At 38.4% G+C, this 20,395-nt stretch overlaps 1 protein-coding gene and 1 long non-coding RNA gene across 5 annotated transcripts in view; both read left to right on the forward strand.

The window, feature by feature from the left end:
* Positions 1–9: 9 nt before the first annotated feature.
* Positions 10–20,395, forward strand: part of LOC112558372 (sialin-like) — a 30,666-nt gene continuing 10,280 nt past the window's right edge. Inside the window, exons 1-9 of one of the 4 annotated variants that reach the window (XM_025228835.1) lie at positions 10–1,127; positions 1,950–2,245; positions 2,603–2,664; positions 2,969–3,140; positions 3,522–3,609; positions 3,830–3,925; positions 4,157–4,287; positions 19,578–19,730; positions 19,945–20,077. In XM_025228835.1, coding sequence (XP_025084620.1) covers positions 1,097–1,127; positions 1,950–2,245; positions 2,603–2,664; positions 2,969–3,140; positions 3,522–3,609; positions 3,830–3,925; positions 4,157–4,287; positions 19,578–19,730; positions 19,945–20,077 — 1,162 coding nt within the window. In that variant the 5' untranslated portion in view covers positions 10–1,096. Of the gene's footprint in view, positions 1,128–1,949; positions 2,246–2,602; positions 2,665–2,968; positions 3,141–3,521; positions 3,610–3,829; positions 3,926–4,156; positions 4,288–15,267; positions 15,438–15,871; positions 15,960–16,173; positions 16,270–17,122; positions 17,254–19,577; positions 19,731–19,944; positions 20,078–20,395 lie in introns of those variants that run through there. The other 3 variants (XM_025228834.1, XM_025228836.1, XM_025228837.1) reach the window with 3 other exon arrangements.
* Positions 8,556–12,189, forward strand: LOC112558381. The gene is made up of 6 exons (XR_003098141.1): positions 8,556–8,666; positions 8,835–8,912; positions 9,358–9,513; positions 9,625–9,691; positions 10,616–11,994; positions 12,143–12,189. It is a non-coding gene; the product is annotated as an uncharacterized LOC112558381 (long non-coding RNA).

A 20,395-nucleotide genomic window follows, 5' to 3' on the forward strand; every position in this document is an offset into this window, starting at 1 on the left:
ACCTAACTTTTGTAAACGCGTCATCAGATCCTACAGACGATCACCAAATAGAAGACAGTATCTTATTTTTACTTCGTGTAAATCAGTCACATCATTAAATTTAGTCTCGTGTAAACTGTGTAAGCAGATCCAAGCGAAACTTCATTAGAATCCTTTTTGTTGTACAGAGTGAAAAACTAATGTAGAAAGGGAAGGAGGGAGGAAGGCTATACAAGACAATACTCTTAATACTCCCTGCAGGCTATATAAATAAACATTGTTATGGAATGGCACATTATTTGTTATATCGTCGATATTTCATCGGAAGAAAGTTTGCAGAGGTCGCCGTTAGAGAGAATAAAGTCTGGGTTACGTGTACGAGATCTGCATCTACACTAACTTCTTTTGGGAACAAACACCATTTTTTCTAGAAATTAAAGGTCATTTTCTTGTTTTTGTTTTTCATCTGAATTTTTATAGGCTTGCTATAAATACAGATTTATGACGAAAAGTGATCCCATCCTTTTATTCTTCAATCAGTCAATCCACCTCTCCATGCATCTTGAACCGGGAAGGGGGTGAACTAGACACCGAGAATGGACAGCGCACTAGGTACAAATTGTGAGGTGGACCGGTTTGAGTAGGGCAGACTTCCGCCAATCGGAAATGAGTATCTGATTACATACTGATGTCATCTAACACTTAGATAGCTATACATTTGTTAGTCCTTTCAGAATGAAGAAAACAAAGAGGCCATCAACATGAACTTTACCAAAAAAATGGTCAGAAAAAAAAATCTCGTAGGCGCATAATTCGCTCTTCGATTAACTTGCGTAAGATTGCTTTTGGTTGCCCGTGTACCGAGCATGATAATTTGCTTTTTGAATGATGACCTTGCATTAGATGGTCGTCTTGTATTTAGTTGTCCACATTATAACCTGGTGTGCCACACTTGTTGAGTGACAGCGCATGACAGGAAGCGATTAGTTAAGGTGCACGCATGCTCAATCTACAAGTAAAAGAAAACTGAACAAAGTGCCGTCCCAATGTCACTGTGTGTGCAGATTTTTTCTTGCCCTACAAAATCAGACCTAAGAAGACATAAGCCACCGATACAATGGTGTACTCCGAAGAGATTTTACCGAAGGGTGAGGCACGTTTTAAACTCTATCCGGTAATAAAGCTTTAGCAATCAATGATTGGTAGAGCGTGTCACCAGTGTTTACCATGTCTAAAATACTAGGAATGTTCCGACCTCCAGCAAAAATATTGTTGCTGATTTACAGAATAGGGTGAAGAGCTGGTTTAGACTTTTCATAACACTGAGAGTTGTATTGCCCAGTTGCACTGTAATGTGTTACTAGTATATTAATGTCTAATTAAACAATTATATTACTATTATGTTTGAAGCAAGTTAATCTATCACTGAAACTTTAATGATGACCAGTAGTGATGAAATGTTATCTATCCTGATCCTTTTATTATAAAGTGTTTTGAAACCTCCAGCCTCAACTCTTAAAACCCGAAGACCTCAGAGTTGTTTTCAAAACATCTTGAGTACCACTGGTTGGCAGCGTGGAACGAAATACTGTTTCTTTAAAAAAAAATTATCTTGTGAGGCAGCATAGCTTGGTGCCACGCTTACCTGTTTTGAGAGCACCGTTGGAGAGCTTGAGATTGGTCACGTGTGTGTAACACGTGTACGGGTCGTATGACGTCATCACCTTCAAGTGCGAGCTGCGGACCAGTGCTTGAGATTAAGTAATAGCAGCACCGAAAGCCTGTTCCCTGCCCTGATTCACTAGTGCTTGGGCGCTGTCTTCCTTTGGCAAAATTCTTAAAGTAGTGAACCACACATATTCACCCCTTGATACAGTTTGACAAAAAAATCCAGTTAAGATTATTTTTTAAGTGATGTGAAGTGAAGATTTTACTTTCAATACGCAACTGGTCTTGTTCTATCTACGCAGCACCTGCACTTTGTTCTCAAAGATGGAATTTCGCCATTCTCTCTTTCTTTGGATTTCTCATCTTATACGTCACTCGCGTGAACCTCAGCGTGGCCATCATCTGCATGGTGCGTGCGCCTCGAGTCAACGTCACTTCCGATCACCAGACGAATGACAGTATCTTAGCTACACACGGCCTCACTACCAAACTGACCACCGCTTACCCGGATGTGACTGGGGAGAATGTAGCGGCAGACGACAGGATCGCTGAAAGTGGCTGCACATTGGATATCACGAAATCAAGCCTGTCTGTGAACGTGAGCAGGGTAAACTTGTCTGGTGACTTTTAAATCTTGCCAGCAGTTTAAGCCTCGTCCTTAACTACAAACCTTTCGCGAACTATGACTAACACAGTATATATGAGTTGCTGATAATTTATAATAATAATATGTCGTGTGTGTGTGAGTGCGTGCGCCTGTATGTACGTGTATGCGTGCGCTTACTTTTGTTTATGATTTGCCTCTCTCTAATTATAAAATGTAAACACCTGTGTTTTATGAATCTATCAATTAATTTTACAATATATGTGTTTATTCAATAAACAATTTATCAATAATAAATTTAATTTGTGTAAGATTATGTTCAGAATTAATCAAGCAAAGTTTCTTTTTTAGGATGGAGAATTTGACTGGGATAAGGGAACACAGTCTCGTCTTCTGGCCATCTACTTCTATGGGTACTCGACCCTCTGCCACATTATCAACAGAACCTTTCATAAGCCCTGACTTCATTCTAATACCTTGAAAGCTTAGTTACAAGAGAAATAATAGCAAAAACTTGAAATTAAGTGATAACATTATAAACAGTAAACGAAAAAACAGAATTTATGCTGCGAGGTTACTCGCCTTCCACCGACTTTCCAGGTGACAGACACATAAACCTTCATTTCTCAAATTTTGAAGTGTTTCCCGTAGTTCATGGAGTTTACTTACATATCAGTAAGCTAGAAATTTGAATGACGATATTTCTTTCTCTTCTAGGTACATTTTCACTCAAATCCCCGGCGGGTGGCTGGCTGGTCGGTACGGTGGGCGGCTGGTGTGGGGGCTTTGTCAGAGTATTTGTGCCCTGAGCTCGCTGGCCTTGCCCCTTGCTGCACGTGCTCATGTTTACTTAGTGTATGGCCTTAGGTTTCTCCTCGGACTTGCATCGGTTTGTTCAAGTTTTAGATTACTATGAAAACTTATTCTAATGTCATGAGTTCAATAAAGATTTTGTTTAAAGGTGTGTTGGACAACCTTTGTCTACCTGCACACGCCAATATATGGCTTTATATTGCTTATTTTATTTCTTATTTTCTGTAGCAGGATTTAATATTACTAGCATACTATATTATATTTCTCTCCTCGTATTGATGTGTATTATCACACAGTTTTTTTTTAATGATATATTTGTATACCGCTATAGACATAAATCCCGTTAACTGAATTTTGCTTAACCACGTGTTTCATGTGCTACTGTCTCTTTGTCCTGATGCAGCATGTGTTCTTGATGTTTCCGTTTGTAGTTCAGTCTTGTCTTGGTATGTTTCAGGGAGTTTCTTTTCCGTGTGTTTACGCCATGATGGGCAGGTGGGCTCCGAAACTGGAGAGAAGCAAACTCATGTCCTTATGCTTTACTGGTGAGCTTTCATTTGATAGAAAAATCTCATTATACAAATAGTTATTGTAAACACTACATTTGAATCGCAATCATTACAAAACTTAATGTGTGACTGACAAGTAAAGTGACCAAACGATTGATTAGTTTCTTTGTACCTACATATTTATATGTGGGTATGGAGGGTATTAAGTTAAGAACATTTTCAGTAGCTCGCTTTTTTTGCTTGTTTTTTTCTGAAGGTCTCTCGGTTTCAAACGTACTGACTTTCACGTTGTCCGCTCTGCTGTGTGTCTATGGGTTTGACAACGGCTGGGGCTCCATCTTCTACCTGTCTGGTAGTATACATTATTAATTTAATGTCAACTTTATGACATCTGACGAGATTAAAAGAGATTGAGATTCATTAGATATGGTAGACGAATTAATGTCTTTCTCTTTGAATTAAGCATAAGTTTAGAGAAATTAAAAAAAATCCAACCGTTGTTTCTTCCTGTTAAAACAATCATCATTTAATCTCTTAAATGATCGTGTTCTTCACACATGTCAAGTACAGTTTTTGTTTTCAGGTATAGGCAACCTGGTGTGGGTCGTGGTGTGGTTTGTGGTGACGGCAGACACGCCCGATAAACACAAGAGGATCAGCGAGGCTGAACGAAACTACATACAGCGATCTATTGGCGACACACCTGAGGACAAGGTACAAGATAGGTTTCTCTAACAACTTTGTCAGTGATGCAATAAATTTTAATTAGATTCGGAAGGATATTTTCTATCCCATCCCATCCCATGGCAATTTATGCTTGTCCCATCCCATCCCATCCCATGGCACGTTTCCCATAGGATTCCCATGGTAATAACATTCCTATGGACAACACTGCTGGTAAGGCCAAAACAATTTTCGCACTTGCTTTTAGCAGTGGAAACCTATGTTCATTTTTCCAATAATTTACTTACGCAACTGCAAATTTCAGCGTAAATTTATTTTACAATATCAAGTATTGACTACCATGGGAAATACAACTGTGTGCTGTCCCATCCCATCCCATCCCATGGGATTCCCATGGTAATAACATTCCTATGGACAACCCTGGAAAGTTAACACATAATAACAAATAGAAGAGACTAAACGAGTGAACGTAAGTAAAAGTAAGTACTTTAAACCGTCAGTTTCTAAGGTATACCTACTAAAGCAGGTTCATGCATGTTTTAAACGGATGACTTGATATCTTTGTTGACATCGTAAGTACAAACTATGATACCTTTAAACATTCTCATTAGTTTCTAAGAAAACCAGAAATACACAAGTTTGCTATTAATAGCTCTGTGAAGTTACTTGCAATTTTTCGCAATGTTTGGAACTGAAGCTTGCTGTAACTTTTGTGTCAGGAAATACTGCCAACCCCATGGCGAGCTATTTTTACTTCACCTGCTGTCTGGGCATGCGCTATTGTTCAGATGTCTACCACATACACTTCTTACACTCTTCTGACGTCACTTCCTGTTTTCATGAAGGAGGTGTTGAACTTTGATATCAAACAGGTAACGGGATACGACTTTTAAAGTCTAACAGTTGAAGGAAGTCTTTTTTTATCATCCTAAATTATTTCATCCACACACACCTCATCACAACACACCCACGCACGCAAGAATACCTACACCCAAACGGGTACAACTAAATCGATGGATTACTGTCTAAGAACTCTTGCAAAATGAACAGTAGATAAATAATTGTTGCTGTATATATTTGAGGTATCGTGCTCCTTATATTTTGTGGTGTTTCAGAATGGCGCTCTATCAGCTCTGCCCTTCCTGTGTCAAACTCTAGTATCAGTCTTTGCGGGGCAGGTGGCGGACAGGTTGAGAGAGAGAGGCATTCTCAGCACCAAGAACACCAGGAAGCTCTTCCAGATCCTGGGTAAGGTCTTCAGTGTGGTTTTGGTGATTTTATTAAGGACCGACACTTCGATCAACACCAACATTTACTGATAGACTATAGTGAAAAAGTCGTAAATATAGAAATATTTTATTGTTTAATGGCTATGTAGGTAAGTTACTGTGATGAGTCAGTGAGGAATGAGTCAAGGGTGATAACTGCTAAAAAAAAGTACTATGGGTAGCTATGAAATCGAAGTCATTAGCATAAAATGTAATCATTCTATTTGTGTTCCTGACAGCGTCTCTGGGATCGGCCACGTGCATCGTGTCAGCAGGCTACATGGACTGTAGTCAGCGAGCCGTGGCGGTGTTTCTGGTCTGCCTGTCCTTGTCTTTCATGGCTTTGAACCGCGGAGGTTACATTGTCAATCACATTGAATCTCGCCCCTCGGTGGGTACTTTTGCTGATTGAATATTGAGACAAGGCTGTTTAGCGACTGGCAAGCTCTCTCTCTCTCTCTCTCTATTCGTTAATTAAATGTTTTAAATCTCATCTTTCGTAAATTGTTCAAAACCCGGTTAGGTGTTGACCTTTCACATCTCCGTGTCGTAAGCACGATAAACCCCTTACAGTTCCCTGCTCGTACGACCCCTAGTTTTGATGTCTCCCATTGGTTTGATAACGTCAGACTAATGACCTACGTGTTAAATCATCATTAATGCCATCCGTCATTTATGTTTCTTTCACAAGACATGCTGGGGTGATTTTTGGTATCACAAACACGGGTGGAACTGTTCCTGGAATGGTTGCACCACTAGTAGTAGGAGCCTTGACACCTAACGTGAGTAAAAACTCTAGGATTTTTTTTTTTCTAGCTATCAGTTCAGCTCAATTCCCTGGCTATTAGGTTAGAAATGACTTAGTTACGAATACTGAGCGAGATAAGAGTTTATCGTTGATAAAACATTGTGTGTGTGTGTGTGTGTGTGTGTGTGTAAGTGTGCGTGTGTGTGTGTGCCTGTGGAGGGAAGGAGGAAGAGGTAGAGAGAGGCCCACTAGGAAAACCTAAACTGTCGCATTGCCAAGTGAAGAATCAGTACCGTGACTGTCACGAGTGTGACTCCTGTAAATAGCGGAGGCCGCCTTTAACCTCCGTCGCGCTAGGAACACTGGGCCACACTGTGACATTAGTCATGTGGACAATAGTAGCTGGTCACGTGAAATGTACTATCTCATGATCCTATTGTATTACATGAGTGTAATACTTGCACAGTATTGGTTGAACAGAGCGCCCACTTCTGTAGTTGGAAAAATAGTTTCATCCTCAGTGTGTGTCTGTACTCGTGGCCATTTTATTCTGTGAACTCGGTTGCAGGGAACGGCTGAAGAATGGCGTCACGTGTTCTACGTCTGCGCCGCTTTTGTCCGTTGTGGGAGCGATGGTGTACGGCATCTTTGCGGAGGGAGAGTTACAGAGCTGGGCGGCGCCTCCGTCTGAAGAACATGTGGTGGAATGTCAAAGTGTGAAAGATGTAGAAAACCAAAAAAACCTCAGTCATCCCATCTCCCAGTGTGAAGACGCTTCTGTAGGGGACGTCACTAAGAACAACGCCGACCTCCTGACTCCAAGAACAACAAGCAGTACCATTACAGAACCAGAGAAAGAACATCAAAATTAACAACAAGCAAAAAAAATCGCCCTCTTGGATATGTTAGTATGTTCAAAAAATTATCAAGTGTAACGTATCTCTTTACCTATATAAAACAAGAACATATCCCAAATAGCGTAAAGAATATTGCAGAAGAAACACTGCTATTATATTCTAAGGCCTGCTTATTCGTCGATCATATTTTTTTGGAAATTGATACATATTTTTATTGAAAAGCTACGTGGACGTTCTAATAGATGGATCCAAAAATAGAATTGTCAAAAAATATTCCTATTTGGTGGACAGGTCATTGTGTAGAGCAGATGAATGTTCTGAACCTTTGATGAACTCGACATTTATCCTCACGTAATATAACAAGCTATAACAAGCCTTTGAAGACTTAGTTAAGACAATGTCAGCAGAAAAAATAAAGAAATCTCGTGTCCCCCGTGTTATTATAGTTTCTTCGTGAATGTGTTCACTAGTTAATACTTTAGAAACAACAACAACAACAAAAAGACTTACTTGTTTCTTCTTCCCGATATTCAGAGAATAAACTGTCTTTACAGTGGAAGAAACTTCCTTTACAGGTTATACAATGGTCTTCACTTCACTTCACAATTAATAATCAGCATCACATGTCGAAACGCAATTAATAGCAACGGACGCTGGAGCTAACCCTGACAACAACACACATCTACAAGACACAAGCCCCTAGTTGCTCCCACTGTATATAACACATCTAGAAACATCCAGCATCTACTTGTCACGCATGTCGCTATCCACCGAAGAGTGCAGTTAACAAGATTAACAAGGAGTCGGTTCAAAGCCGTGCGGGATCTCCACAAATGGCGACAATACTTAGTTCGTAACACACGCACGTGCACACGGATACAGACCTAGTACCTGCCTTTAGGACCTTTAGTTTTATAAAGTTTTAATAGTAATTTACATTTGAAGTTTTTCACAGTATAAAATTCTCACGCAACGGACAAAGAAACAAATTGATTTCAGGAAAAGTGCCAGAAAATTTACTAATTATAAAAACAAATTGTAGTTTACATAACATCAGTTGTAAAGTACATGTATCATATTTAGTCTACCATGTGACGAATGCTTGTTTTTGGTGTGACGAACATGAAGACAAACGATTAGTCAAGGTGTTTGCATGCTCCCTGACATCTCCGCTCAGATATAAACGATGATTTAAAGGAAAAAGGGAGTCAAACTCTTCGTTTGCTTAGCTAAAATAATGAGGTTCTGAAATATTTTTATTGAAAATGTAACGTTAAAAACACTGCTACATCAAAGCAAACATTAGCTACACTGAAACTATTACTTTTTCAGCTTTATCATACTTCACACTACTTTTCTTTAGAGTTCGTTAACCTTGTCATCACCGTACTCTTGTCATCACTATGCCATTTCCGAATGTGAGTTACCGGCGTTGTGACGACCTGCACTCAGAAGACTGAGGACAACTCAGAGATGTTACATAGCAACACATGTGACGTACTTAGAGCGTCTAAGACCTATGTAGCACAAGCGATTGTAAGTAAAAAATCGTGTTGCTAAACTAAACTTTGCGGAGACATAATTGAGAATGTCAATCTCCAACTGTTTAAGTCAATGCCTACCATTGAAGCCAACTGTTTAACTCCCCATGCTCTTTAAGTGACACTGCTATCATTTGTAGACCCACTAGTCTCTGTGTTGTAGTTCTCGCTTGTAACGACTGACCACACGACACGAGAACAAAGATGACAACAACGGGCTCCGAGGATGTTGTGCCCAAAGGTAAGACATGTTTTTTTTTTAAACTGTGTGTCGCAAGAAGAAGTCAGCAATTAATAAGGCGAGTTATGGGTAGAAAACGTGTGGAATGGAAAAATGCAATTCTTTTAAAATTGTTCTTCTGAGACACTTTAGCTTGGTAATGAGAGTATTCTCAGCAGAAGGTCACCAGTTGCAAGTTTTAGTGTGAGCATGAAAATCATCCTTGACCAAGCAGATTAGACGATATTTATTAGGAAGAGATCGAAGGAAGCATTTTCGGATTTCAATTCTTATGTAGCTATTTTGAAACATTTAAACACTGCTTTAACTAATTGCTTGTACTTGTCATTCTATCTGGGACACTTCTCCATCGTTTAAAATAAATTTTGCTTACTTTACTTTTATATTTTAAGATATAACTAGCTTTGTCTTTTAATATTCGTTGTGCCTTCGTCTGTTTTGACAGCACCTGCGTTATGTTCTCAAAGATGGAATCTCGCCATACTCTCTTTCTTTGGCATTCTTATCGTTTACTTCAATCGCTTGATACTCAGCGTGGCCATCATCTGCATGGTGCGTGCGCCTTCCATCAACGTCACTTCCGATCACCAGACAAATGAAGGTATCTTAGCTACACACCGCCTCGCTACCAATGTCACCCTCACTTACCCGGATGAATTAAAAGAAGTTGAAGAGTTCGTCGTTTGATGGTCTTCCTTCTTATTGTCCACAGCATGACTAGCAAATTGTAGAACTGAGCACGCTGGACAAGTATACAGGGGAATGGCTGGCCATATAAGGTGACTATGATGGAGGCCGCAAGTCGATTGTTTGTATTATGTGTATTGTATGAGTTTTATACTTGGGTTTTTATGGCCTTTTGGAGGGGCATTTGTAAATAATCTTGATACCTTGATATGTATTTTATGCTTATTCATTTATAGATCTTTTGAAAGGGGTGTTTACATTTAGTATTGGTGTATATTTTATGTTGGTGCATATTATTTTAATCTTTATTGACAGTAAGTAGAAGTAAAATGGCTATTATTCATATTTACCGTGTTCTCCTGGTTAAATCGTGATAAGAAAATTATGTGTCTGTGGTTATGATAGGGAATAAATAATGTATCTTAATATGGTTTTTGGTAATATAGAACAACTTGCAAGTAAATATAGCTACTGTTAGTCTTGTTCTAATGACTTGTCAACTGAAGGACGTTTTACAGACCAAAACAAAGGACAATCTTTTAAACGTATCGAACCAAGCTGTCTTCAGCTACAACACCGCAGCAAAATAGGGTTAATATATACCACCAAAAACATTGTTGGGGCATTATTGGTTGAATGTGGGGTTTCTTTGGGTAATGAACGAATGGCCCAAGATCGGGATAAGATGGGCGATACCTTAGTACCAAGATTCGACCAAGACTTGCCCAATTTTGGGCTAAGCGTGGCCCAACTATCACCTCCAATGAAAAGATCAAGGAAGAGCCAATATTGGTACCAAGGCAGACCAAGGATGCACCAAGCTTGGCCGAATCTTGGTGTGTTTGCTGGGACAGTCCACTGTAAGCCTTTAAAGACTGAGTGAAGATGGTGAACACAGAGTACAAAAAAATAAATCACGTGAAAAAAATTCCTGCTTTATTATAATTTCTTAATAAATGTGTCAATTGTGAAATTTTATTGATACTTTTACTCCAAAAGATGTTTCTTTTTTTCAGATGTCAATCTATCCTGGAGAACTACTTGCCCAATAGATATGTCAGCATTGTTTGTGTTTGTAAATGGTAATGTAGATGCAAAGTGGAGACAAGATAAACTCTCAACATCTCAGCTATTTTATGCAAACACACACACACACCTATGTCAGTGACTCGTTTGTGGGTCGACATCTTTGATGCCAACTTACGACAATCTATACTTTTGAGGTAGAAGAGAGAGTTTTAAAACACTTCATTTACACTTTATACAACGATCTTCACTTGCAAACATCAGACAATTAGTAATCAGCAGCACAGATCGAAACATGCAACTCGCGCTGGAACTACACCTGACAACGACACACACCTACAGATCACAGGTGACACAGCCGTAGCTGCTACCGTGTTGTTACTCTTACTACAATGTATAACATATCTAGAAACATCTACCAGTTACTTGTACTTGTCACGAATGTGCGCTATCTCACCGAAGAGTGCAGTTAACGAGATTTACGCCAGTCACACTAACACTCGCTACAATGTCTAGGAGGCCGGTTCAAAACCGCACGGCCGACACCGGTGGGGTTATCCGAGGTCAAATACCTTTTCTATCGCATCAAACCGCCGGTCGTGATCTCCACCAATGGCTACATCACTTATTTCGTAACACACGCACGTGCACACGGACACAAACACTCGTACCTGCCTTTAGGACTTTTAGTTTCTCTAAAGTGTGAATAGTAATTTACATTGGAAGTACTTAACAGTAAAAATTTCTCACGCGACAGACGAAAAATTAAGTTGATGTAGGTAATATATCAGAAAAATTTAATAATAACAAAACAAATTATAGTTTAATGAATTATAAAGGGGAATTACACTTATTACATTTAGTCTACCATGTGACGAGTGCATGTTTTCAGTGTCACGCGCATGAAGACAAACGATTAGTCAAGGTGTGTGCACTGTCTCTGACATGACCCCTTAGATGTAAGCGAGTATTTAAAGGTAAAAGGGAGTCAAACGATCATTTTGGCGCAAATGATGAGGTTTTGAATCATATTTAATGAAAATTAAAGGTTAATAAGCAATTTTTAAACTTATTATAGTCCATAGCCTTCTGTACAGTGACTGACACATCAACGGATACATTAGCGCACTGAAACTATTACCTTTGCAGCTTCATGATCTTTCACACTAGTATTCTGTAGAGTTTTTTAACATGCTATCATTTTACTGTTTTCATCACTACACCATTTCCAAATGTGCCATACTACGTTTTGACGACCTGCCATCAGGAAAATGAGAACAGCTCTTGTGCGTGACTGCTCAGAGATGTTACATAACAACACATCACGTGACGGACTTAGAGCGTCTAAGACCTATGTCCACAAGCGATTGTAAGTAAATAATCGTTTACTGAACTAAACTTTGCGGTGATATAATTGGGAATGTTAATACCCATCTGTTTAAGTCAATGTCTATCATTTAACCCAACCGTTTCACTCCTCGTGCCCTTTAAGTGACAAACTGCAATCCTTTGTGCAGACCCACCAGTCCCTGTGGTGATGTAGTTCTCGCTTGTAACGATAGACTACACTAAACGACAAGCAAACATGGAGACAACAGGCCCCAAAGGTGTTTTGCCCAAAGGTAAGACATGTTTTATTTAAAGTGTGTGAAGCAATACAAAGTCAACAGTCAGTGAGGAGAGTTACAGGCAAAAAAGGTGAGGAAAGAAAAACTGCAAACTTATTATTAGATATTAAATTAAAATGTCTTCAAATCAGAGTGCTACATAGAACTCTGGGGACAAAAGGAATGTTATTCCACATGGGACTAGATATGATTGTGTCTGCAGCCTTTGCAGAGATGAGAAAGAAAATTTCAGCATATATTTTGGAACTGTAAATATGCTCATGATTTTTGGAGAAATTTACAAAAGTGTATGTGAGACAAAAGTACAAATGCTCCAAAGATAACTATCAGTGAACATTTGGCTCTGTTTGGATGCAGTAAGAACTTTGATCAGTTGTTGTACTTGATTTAATTTTACTGCTTCGCAAAAGCATACTTATATTCTTGTAGATTTAAAAAAGTCATCCCCCAGTTAGAATCCTTTATCCAAATATTGAAACAGAGATATACAATTAAAAAATTCAATGCATAATTAGAAATAAATGAAGAAAAGTTTGCTAAACACTGGTAACATATAAACAACTTGTTAACTAGACTAAATACTGACTGGACATATATACATGTATATATAAATAAAAATGACTTCATGATTACCTAAAGCTACATATGTCTTGATATGACATACATTAATATTATTGTGCTATCAGCCTATGAAACATAGGATCCAAGTTGCCTTTTATGATGGTTGCTTGAATTATGTGAGATGGAAAAAACTAATATTTTTCTGTTGTGTAAAATTTTACTTTGCTGGCTTCTCTGGGCAGATGGATGTCTTGTTAAAATGTCTGTTGATCTATGTGCATATTTTTGTTGTTATATTGCTATATTGTAAAATATTGCTTTTTGTTAAATTAATATTGTTATGTATCTGTAAAAAAGTGTATCCCTTATGTCTTCTTGTAGTCTACATACCCTATACCTATCTGAAAGTGTTTGTGAGTAGATGTTTTAATTCCCCAATTTAACATTTATACTGAAGATAATATGTAGGTGTGGTGTGCCTCGGATATAACTGATGTCATTTTATAAACTAGTATACGTCAAGTGCGTGGTTAAAATGTGCTAAGTGCCTGAAAAAGAGTTCGGGAATGGAAAATTTTCTAATTATGTATTATGTGTTTTTATTACCATGTGTTGAATGCTATGTATACAACTGTAAGCTGCTCCTGACATAGGGTATGTATAATGAGGTTGAGGAAATGTTTGTGTACATTGACAGGGATATGTTTGTTGATTTATTTATGCCAATTGTTTTTTGTGGCAGTATTTTATGTTTTGTGCTATATGTATTGTTTAATAAAAAAAATTTAAACTTTCTGTAAAACTGTCCTTCTGAGGCACTGTACCTTAGTAATTGGAGCATCTCAACAAAGGTGACCAGTTCGAAACATTGATGTTAGCATGAAAATCATCCTTGACCAAGCAGATTAAACGATATTTATTAGAAAGAGATAAAAAAATGTTTGGATTTCTACTTTTTATGTTGCTTTTTTAATACATTATGCCACTTCTTTAACTAACTGCTTTTTATCTAATAAGCTTCTTTGAAAGTTTTTCTTTTCTTGATCTGTTTTGACAGCGTTTTGTTCTCAAAGATGGAATCTCGCCATACTCTCTTTCTTTGGCATTCTCATCTTATACGTCACTCGCTTGAACCTCAGCGTGGCCATCATCTGTATGGTGCGTGCGCCTCCAGTCAACGTCACTTCCTATCACCAGACGAATGACAGTATCGTAGCTACACACAGCCTCACTACCAAAGTCACCCTCGCTTACCCGGATGTGACTGCACAGGAATATAGAGGCAGACGACAGGGTCGCTGAAAGTGGCTGCACTTTGGAAATAATAAAATCAAGCCTGTCTGTGAACGTGAGGAGAATTAATTTGTCTACTCACCATTTTGTTTTTCTCTTGCTAGCAGTTTAATACTTAACCTTAAATTAAAAGAAGATGAAGAGTTAATCTTTTTGTGGTCTTCACTCAGGTTGTCCACAAAATGACTAGCACAGTGTACAACACGTCTGTCGTGTGGCAGGAAATGATTAATTTAGGTGTGTTCATGCTTTTGACATAAGTAGTTTTTACATTTGATTATACTAAAATATTTTAGGAGAACTGCACTAAACAGAATATCTTTAGTCGTGTTAAGAAAGGTAAACCCAGAAGGGTACACAACAGTGTCAGTAACAGCACTCGGCGATTTCATACCTTTTCAAACTAATCCATGGTTATCCATTATATAAGCCAAGAGGCTGAGGTTACACCGACTAACCCCTGTGTATCGCTACTTTCAAAACTGCTTGAAAGTTCAATCATAAACCGATATTTAATACAACAGGAACATCTTCAGATAAAACAGCCTGGGAAAGGACCATCTCACACATGACACACAGAACTAACATTTAACTAGTTATTGTTATCAGTAGTAATAACCGGCCGTGAGTGTGTGTGTGTGCAAACTCTGCGTTCGTACATGCTCTGTTCTCTGTAATTTGTCTATTGTTATAAAATGTCAAAATACCTTTATTTATCAATATATCAGTTACATTTACAACGTATTTTTTATTTAATCAGCTATTTAATAATTATCAATTTAAATGATGCAACCATATGTTCACAATTTATCAAGCAAAGTTTCTTTTTCAGGCTGGCGAGTTTGACTGGGATAAGGAAACACAGTCTCGTCTTCTGGCCATGTACTTCTATGGGTACTCGACCTTCTGTCACACTTCTAAATGCAACTTTATAAAAAAAAATTTTAAGAAGACAATCCATCTTGGCAAGAAATCAACTAAAAGTTAAAACTAAAATTCTCTAAAGACCTAATGTTATACTAATAGGTCATTTCGTTCCCATTGGCTTTGCAGGTGACAGATAAACCTTCATTCGTTAAGTTTTGAAGTGTTGCCTTAGTCATGACATTAACATGTAGGTAAACTAAATAATATAATGACGAGGTTTCTTTTGTTTTTAGGTACATTTTCACTCAAATCCCGGTGGTGGCTGGCTGGTCGGTTTGGTGGGCGGCTGGTGTGGGGGCTTTGTCAGAGTATTTGTGCCCTGAGCACGCTGGTTATGCCCCTTGCTGCACGTGCTCATGTTTATTTAGTGTATGGCCTTAGGTTTCTCCTGGGATTTGCAGCGGTTTGTTCTGTTTTACATGCCCATGAGAACTACTCCTAATGTCATAATTAAGTTAAAAAAAAACATGCTGAAGGTTATCGGACTTTATATACCTAGACACGGCTACATATAGTTTTTATTTCTAATATCGTGCTTTTTCTTTTGTAATAGTATGTAATATTATAGCTGTCTATTGATATAAAAGTTTTACACTAACTGTTTAAGACATTATATTTCTCTTCTCGTGTTAATTAGTATTACCATGTAAATAATTTTAGTAATATATTTCTGCAGTATTTTATGCAGCATAAAGCACAGGTTAATTTTTCTATAAAGACTGTTTAACCTATGTTTTTCTGTGCTCTATGCCTTTTTAAATCATTCTGTGCTCAGTTTGTGTTTTTGAATTTTCTAGTATTTCAGTTTGTAGTTCAATGTGTGTGTGTGTGTTTCAGGGTGTCTCTTTACCTTGTTTTTACGCCATGATGGGCAATTGGGCGCCAAAACTGGAGAGAAGCAAAATAATGTCCTTCTGCTTAGCTGGTGACGTTTCCTCCGTAGACATATCTCTTTAAATTAACATTTTTTGTAAATAGTGTTTTGCGATTATCGTAATCAATTAAGTAAACATGTGTGAATGTCAAGTAAAGTGAGAGAGAGATTAAACAATTTCTTAGCCTCTACATATTCATATGTAAGGTATGTTGGGTGCTAGAGTAGAGGGATCTTTAGTAGCTCATTTTACTTTGCTATTTAGGTATGCCAAGTGCAATTGTACTGACCTTTCCGCTGTCCTCTCTGCTGTGTGCCTACGGTTTTGACAACGGCTGGGGGTCCATCTTCTATCTGTCTGGTAGTATTCATCTGTTGAAATATAAAAAGTCGCCTTTGTTTCTGTTCAGAAAATTATTTAATCTATATTGATTGCAGTGTTTTTGTCTCACGACACGGCTTGACATGTGCATTCGCTCACATCAAAACAGATTTTCTTCGTGAGGCAGCCCCTCCTAGAGTGACAATAATTTATTTCCACAAGAGATTAAATATATATTTAAAAGTATAATCCACTTCACATAATGTTTCCAATCGACAGTCATATACCCTTCACTGTAATCCTTAAGTTTCCAATTGTTCATCATTGCAAATCCTCATTACTGTTCATCACAGCTAAACATCGTAAATTGTTCATCGCCCTTTAGTATCTCTATAAAGACCGCTAACCGTTCATGTATAAGTCTTCTGTAACACTCCGTTCAATGGCAGTGATAGTCCTTTCCCTACACTTTTAGTTTTAAAAAATAGAAATGTTCTGACTTTTCCCGGAGTAAGGGCTCTATCACTGATTTCGTAAAGGGTTTAGGCGACTTGACCAAGGTGGCGGTCCATCATCCCCAAGATAAGTCTCCGTGCCTTTAAGAACCAACACGGTGATACATTTATGCCTTCTTCCACGTAGCACCAAACAGTCGAGTACCCCCGTTGCTCTGTTCTCGACCTCGTCTCTAACGGGTCTATGTGTCCAGTGTCTAGGCACAGGTACTGAGGTCACCTTCGTGTTTGTCTCCAACATCCGGGATGCTCGCTCGGCAAAAATCCACTAGCCCCTAACCAGGCCTGACGTGGGTAACATTCCCACACTATACACTTCACCCTCCATACCCTGACCCTGACAGTTTACACGTGCTAAGTACCATTTTTGTTTTCAGGAATAGGCAACCTGGTGTGGGTCGTGGTGTGGTTTGTGGTGACGGCAGACACGCCAGCTAAACACAAGAGGATCAGCGAGGCTGAACGGAACTACATACAGCGATCTATTGGCGACACACCTGAGGGCACGGTACAGGATTAGGTTTCTCTAACACCTATGTGTTAATCATTTTATAATTAGATCTTATAGGACTGGGGAGGAAAAATATTTGTATACTAATCATTTTTTTATCAGTTTAGGTATTAAGAGGAACATGGGGTTCCACAACCACAGTTGAAAGCAATACTGGAACAAATTATAGCAAATACAGTGATACCTCGGTTCTCGAACGCCTTGACTTTCGACCAAATCGGTATTCGACCAGGAAATTCGAGAAATTTGTCGAATTCGAACAAATATTTGGAACTCGAACATCCGAACGTCCGAGATGAGCCGAGTTGAGTGAATGCGTCATTCTGCCCAGCGCCCCTTGCTTGCGTCATCAGTGACAATAACCATCCCCCTTCCCTCCTCCCTCCATTCATCCATAAAGTTTGGTACAGGTACAGTAAAGAAACACAATTTACTGTACTGTACTGTACTGTACAGTACATTTTTGTTTTTTGTTTTTTTTTGTTTTAATAAATACACTTTTATTTCTTATTTCTTGTGAGACTCATGTTTTTCTATATATTATATACAAATTAGGCCAGTAAATAGGCATTTTCTGGGGCGTGGAACGAATTAATGTTTCCATTATTTCCTTTGGGTTTTATTGCTTCGGTTCTCGAACAATTTGGTTCTCGACCGTCCTCCCGGAACGAATTATGTTCGAGAACCGAGGTATCACTGTAATATGAATACATATCGGCAGTTATTAATAGGCGAATGAAAACCTGAAGCGATAATAATGGAAAAGAATACATCAGAAGGAAAGATAGGAGACTGTTTTTTATCTGTCTGGTAGTAAACATGTACGTTGTGATATGGACAAGAAGATGATCGTGTTGAAGCTGGGGAAATGTACAGTAAGGTGTAATGTTGTCAGCGATTTTGATGCACATCAGGTTTTGTTCAGATCTTTATTTATCTGTTTACATGAAGTGTTCTATATTTAACATCATTTTCTGCATGAGTTATGGATAAACAACTCCAGCAGCTTGGCACTCAGCCCTTCATCAGTCAGATACCTCGCCACTCTCTGGGATTCAAAAGCTGTGTCAGGATAGTGAGTGAGACATCAACACAAGTCTTTGGGATGGACGCAAAGACATTCGAGCTGACATCAAGTCAAGAGACTTTGTGCCATCATTTCACACTAAGCAAGATTTTACCGCTTGACTAGAAATCGGTTTCTGCTCTGTTTACAGTTATTATCAGACTATGCAAATATTATCAAAATTTGATCTTTTCTTGTTAAATATAAAACTTTTGATAAAAAACAAAAATTTGGTAAGACAAAGAGATTTTTCGTGTTTTGGGGCAGAAAAAAGAGGCATTCTGCTCATTGTAGACCTTTATTTGTTTACATTTTTAACTCAACATAGCTGGTTGTACAAAGCCCTGAATGCTCCTGTTAATCTCTTACAATTCATTGGATGTCACTGCAACCTGCTGTACATACAGGTTAGACCAGGTAGGAGCCCATATTAAGCAGATCTTAGACAGTCACTTCATAAAGAGTAGAAGTGACCTCACTGTAACAATGTATACACTTTGAAGGAGTTTTAACAGAGTCTGGTTATAGGGGTATGACACGTAATGCAAAAATTTGAAACATTATAGAGGATCTTGTAGAAGTCATCTATGTGCTGGATAATACCTTAACAAACGGTGGACAATAAAATAGAAGCTTTCCAAGACAGTTTGACTGTCACAATTTTATTTTTATCGGTCGAAGACCTATTTTTAGCCAATTCTTTGTAAAAAAAAAAAAAAACTTGATCTGATACAACCGTAAGACCCTAACAACAGATTGACAGACAGTTTGAACACTTAAGGAATGGAGACCAGCACTGATAAGAGCAAAGTCGTGGTCAATGGCAATGTCAAAGCAGGGTGTACACGAACAAAGTACGGCTAAATAAGATGAACAGTAACTAGGAGCCACCCTCTTCAGACAGCCGCTCATTGAGCCAAGACAGCAGGTTGACTACAAAGTGTACATAATCTGTACAAGTCCCTCGTAGGATCCATCGTGTTTAGCAATTGCTAAACGTGGACTTTGCTTACACATACTGCGAGGACAATCAAGGCAATCGAGAACAAATGTACACGTTTCTAAAGTTTACCTACAAAACAGATTATAAGCATGTTTTAGTAAATGACTCAATATTTTTTTACGAAAGGTAATTACAGCTTTAAGTATATTTACACACACTCATGAGGATAAGTCTAAGAATCAGCACTGTGGTCTTACTTGCTAGTTTTCTCAATGATTGAAACTATAGTCTTAACATGTGTTGTTGTATCAGGAAATTTCGCCGACCCCATGGAGGGCCATATTTACTTCAGCTGCTGTCTGGGCCTGTACTGTTGCTATGATGTCTTTTAATTGCACTAGCTACACTCTTCAGACGTCACTTCCTACTTTCATGAAGGAGGTGTTGAACTTTGACATCAAGCAGGTAAGGTAGGGGTGAATATATCAGGCGTGTGAGTTTAAATTTCTAAATTCTAGTCTTTTTTTATCAGCATGATGTATTTCATCAACTTACACACACGGACACACACGGACATACAACTAACTACAAACGAATACAATCAAATCAATGAATTACTAAGTCTGTAAATGCCGACAAAATAAATAACTTGTCGTACTCATGTTTTATTGTGTTTCAGAATGGTGGTCTATCAGCCCTCCCATACCTGTGTGAATCTCTAGTATCGGTCTTGGCGGGACAGGTGGCGGACAGGTTGAGAGAGAGAGGAATTCTCAGCACCAAGAACACCAGGAAGCTCTTCACGATCCTTGGTAAATGTTTCAGCATGTCCTCCTGGAGCACCAAAAGAAGATGATAAACTATTGGTAGACAGATTATAGTGAAACAAAAACTCGAAAAGGTAGACTTTTAGCGGTTCAATGGCATTGTAGGTGATTGGGATAAGTAATCAGTAAATAGCACATTTTTACAACACCATTTTCCCAGATTTGGGACGCTGTATATGTAGCTATACAAGTACACCTTTGTAGGGCGGCATCTCCATACTCAAACATACAGGAAAATTATAGCTTGAGAAGACCTAAATGTTTTCAAACTATAATCCATATTTATTCAGCTTAGAAAAGTCT

This window comes from Pomacea canaliculata, linkage group LG2, assembly GCF_003073045.1.
Source record: "Pomacea canaliculata isolate SZHN2017 linkage group LG2, ASM307304v1, whole genome shotgun sequence".
Taxonomy (NCBI): Eukaryota; Metazoa; Mollusca; class Gastropoda; order Architaenioglossa; family Ampullariidae; genus Pomacea; species Pomacea canaliculata.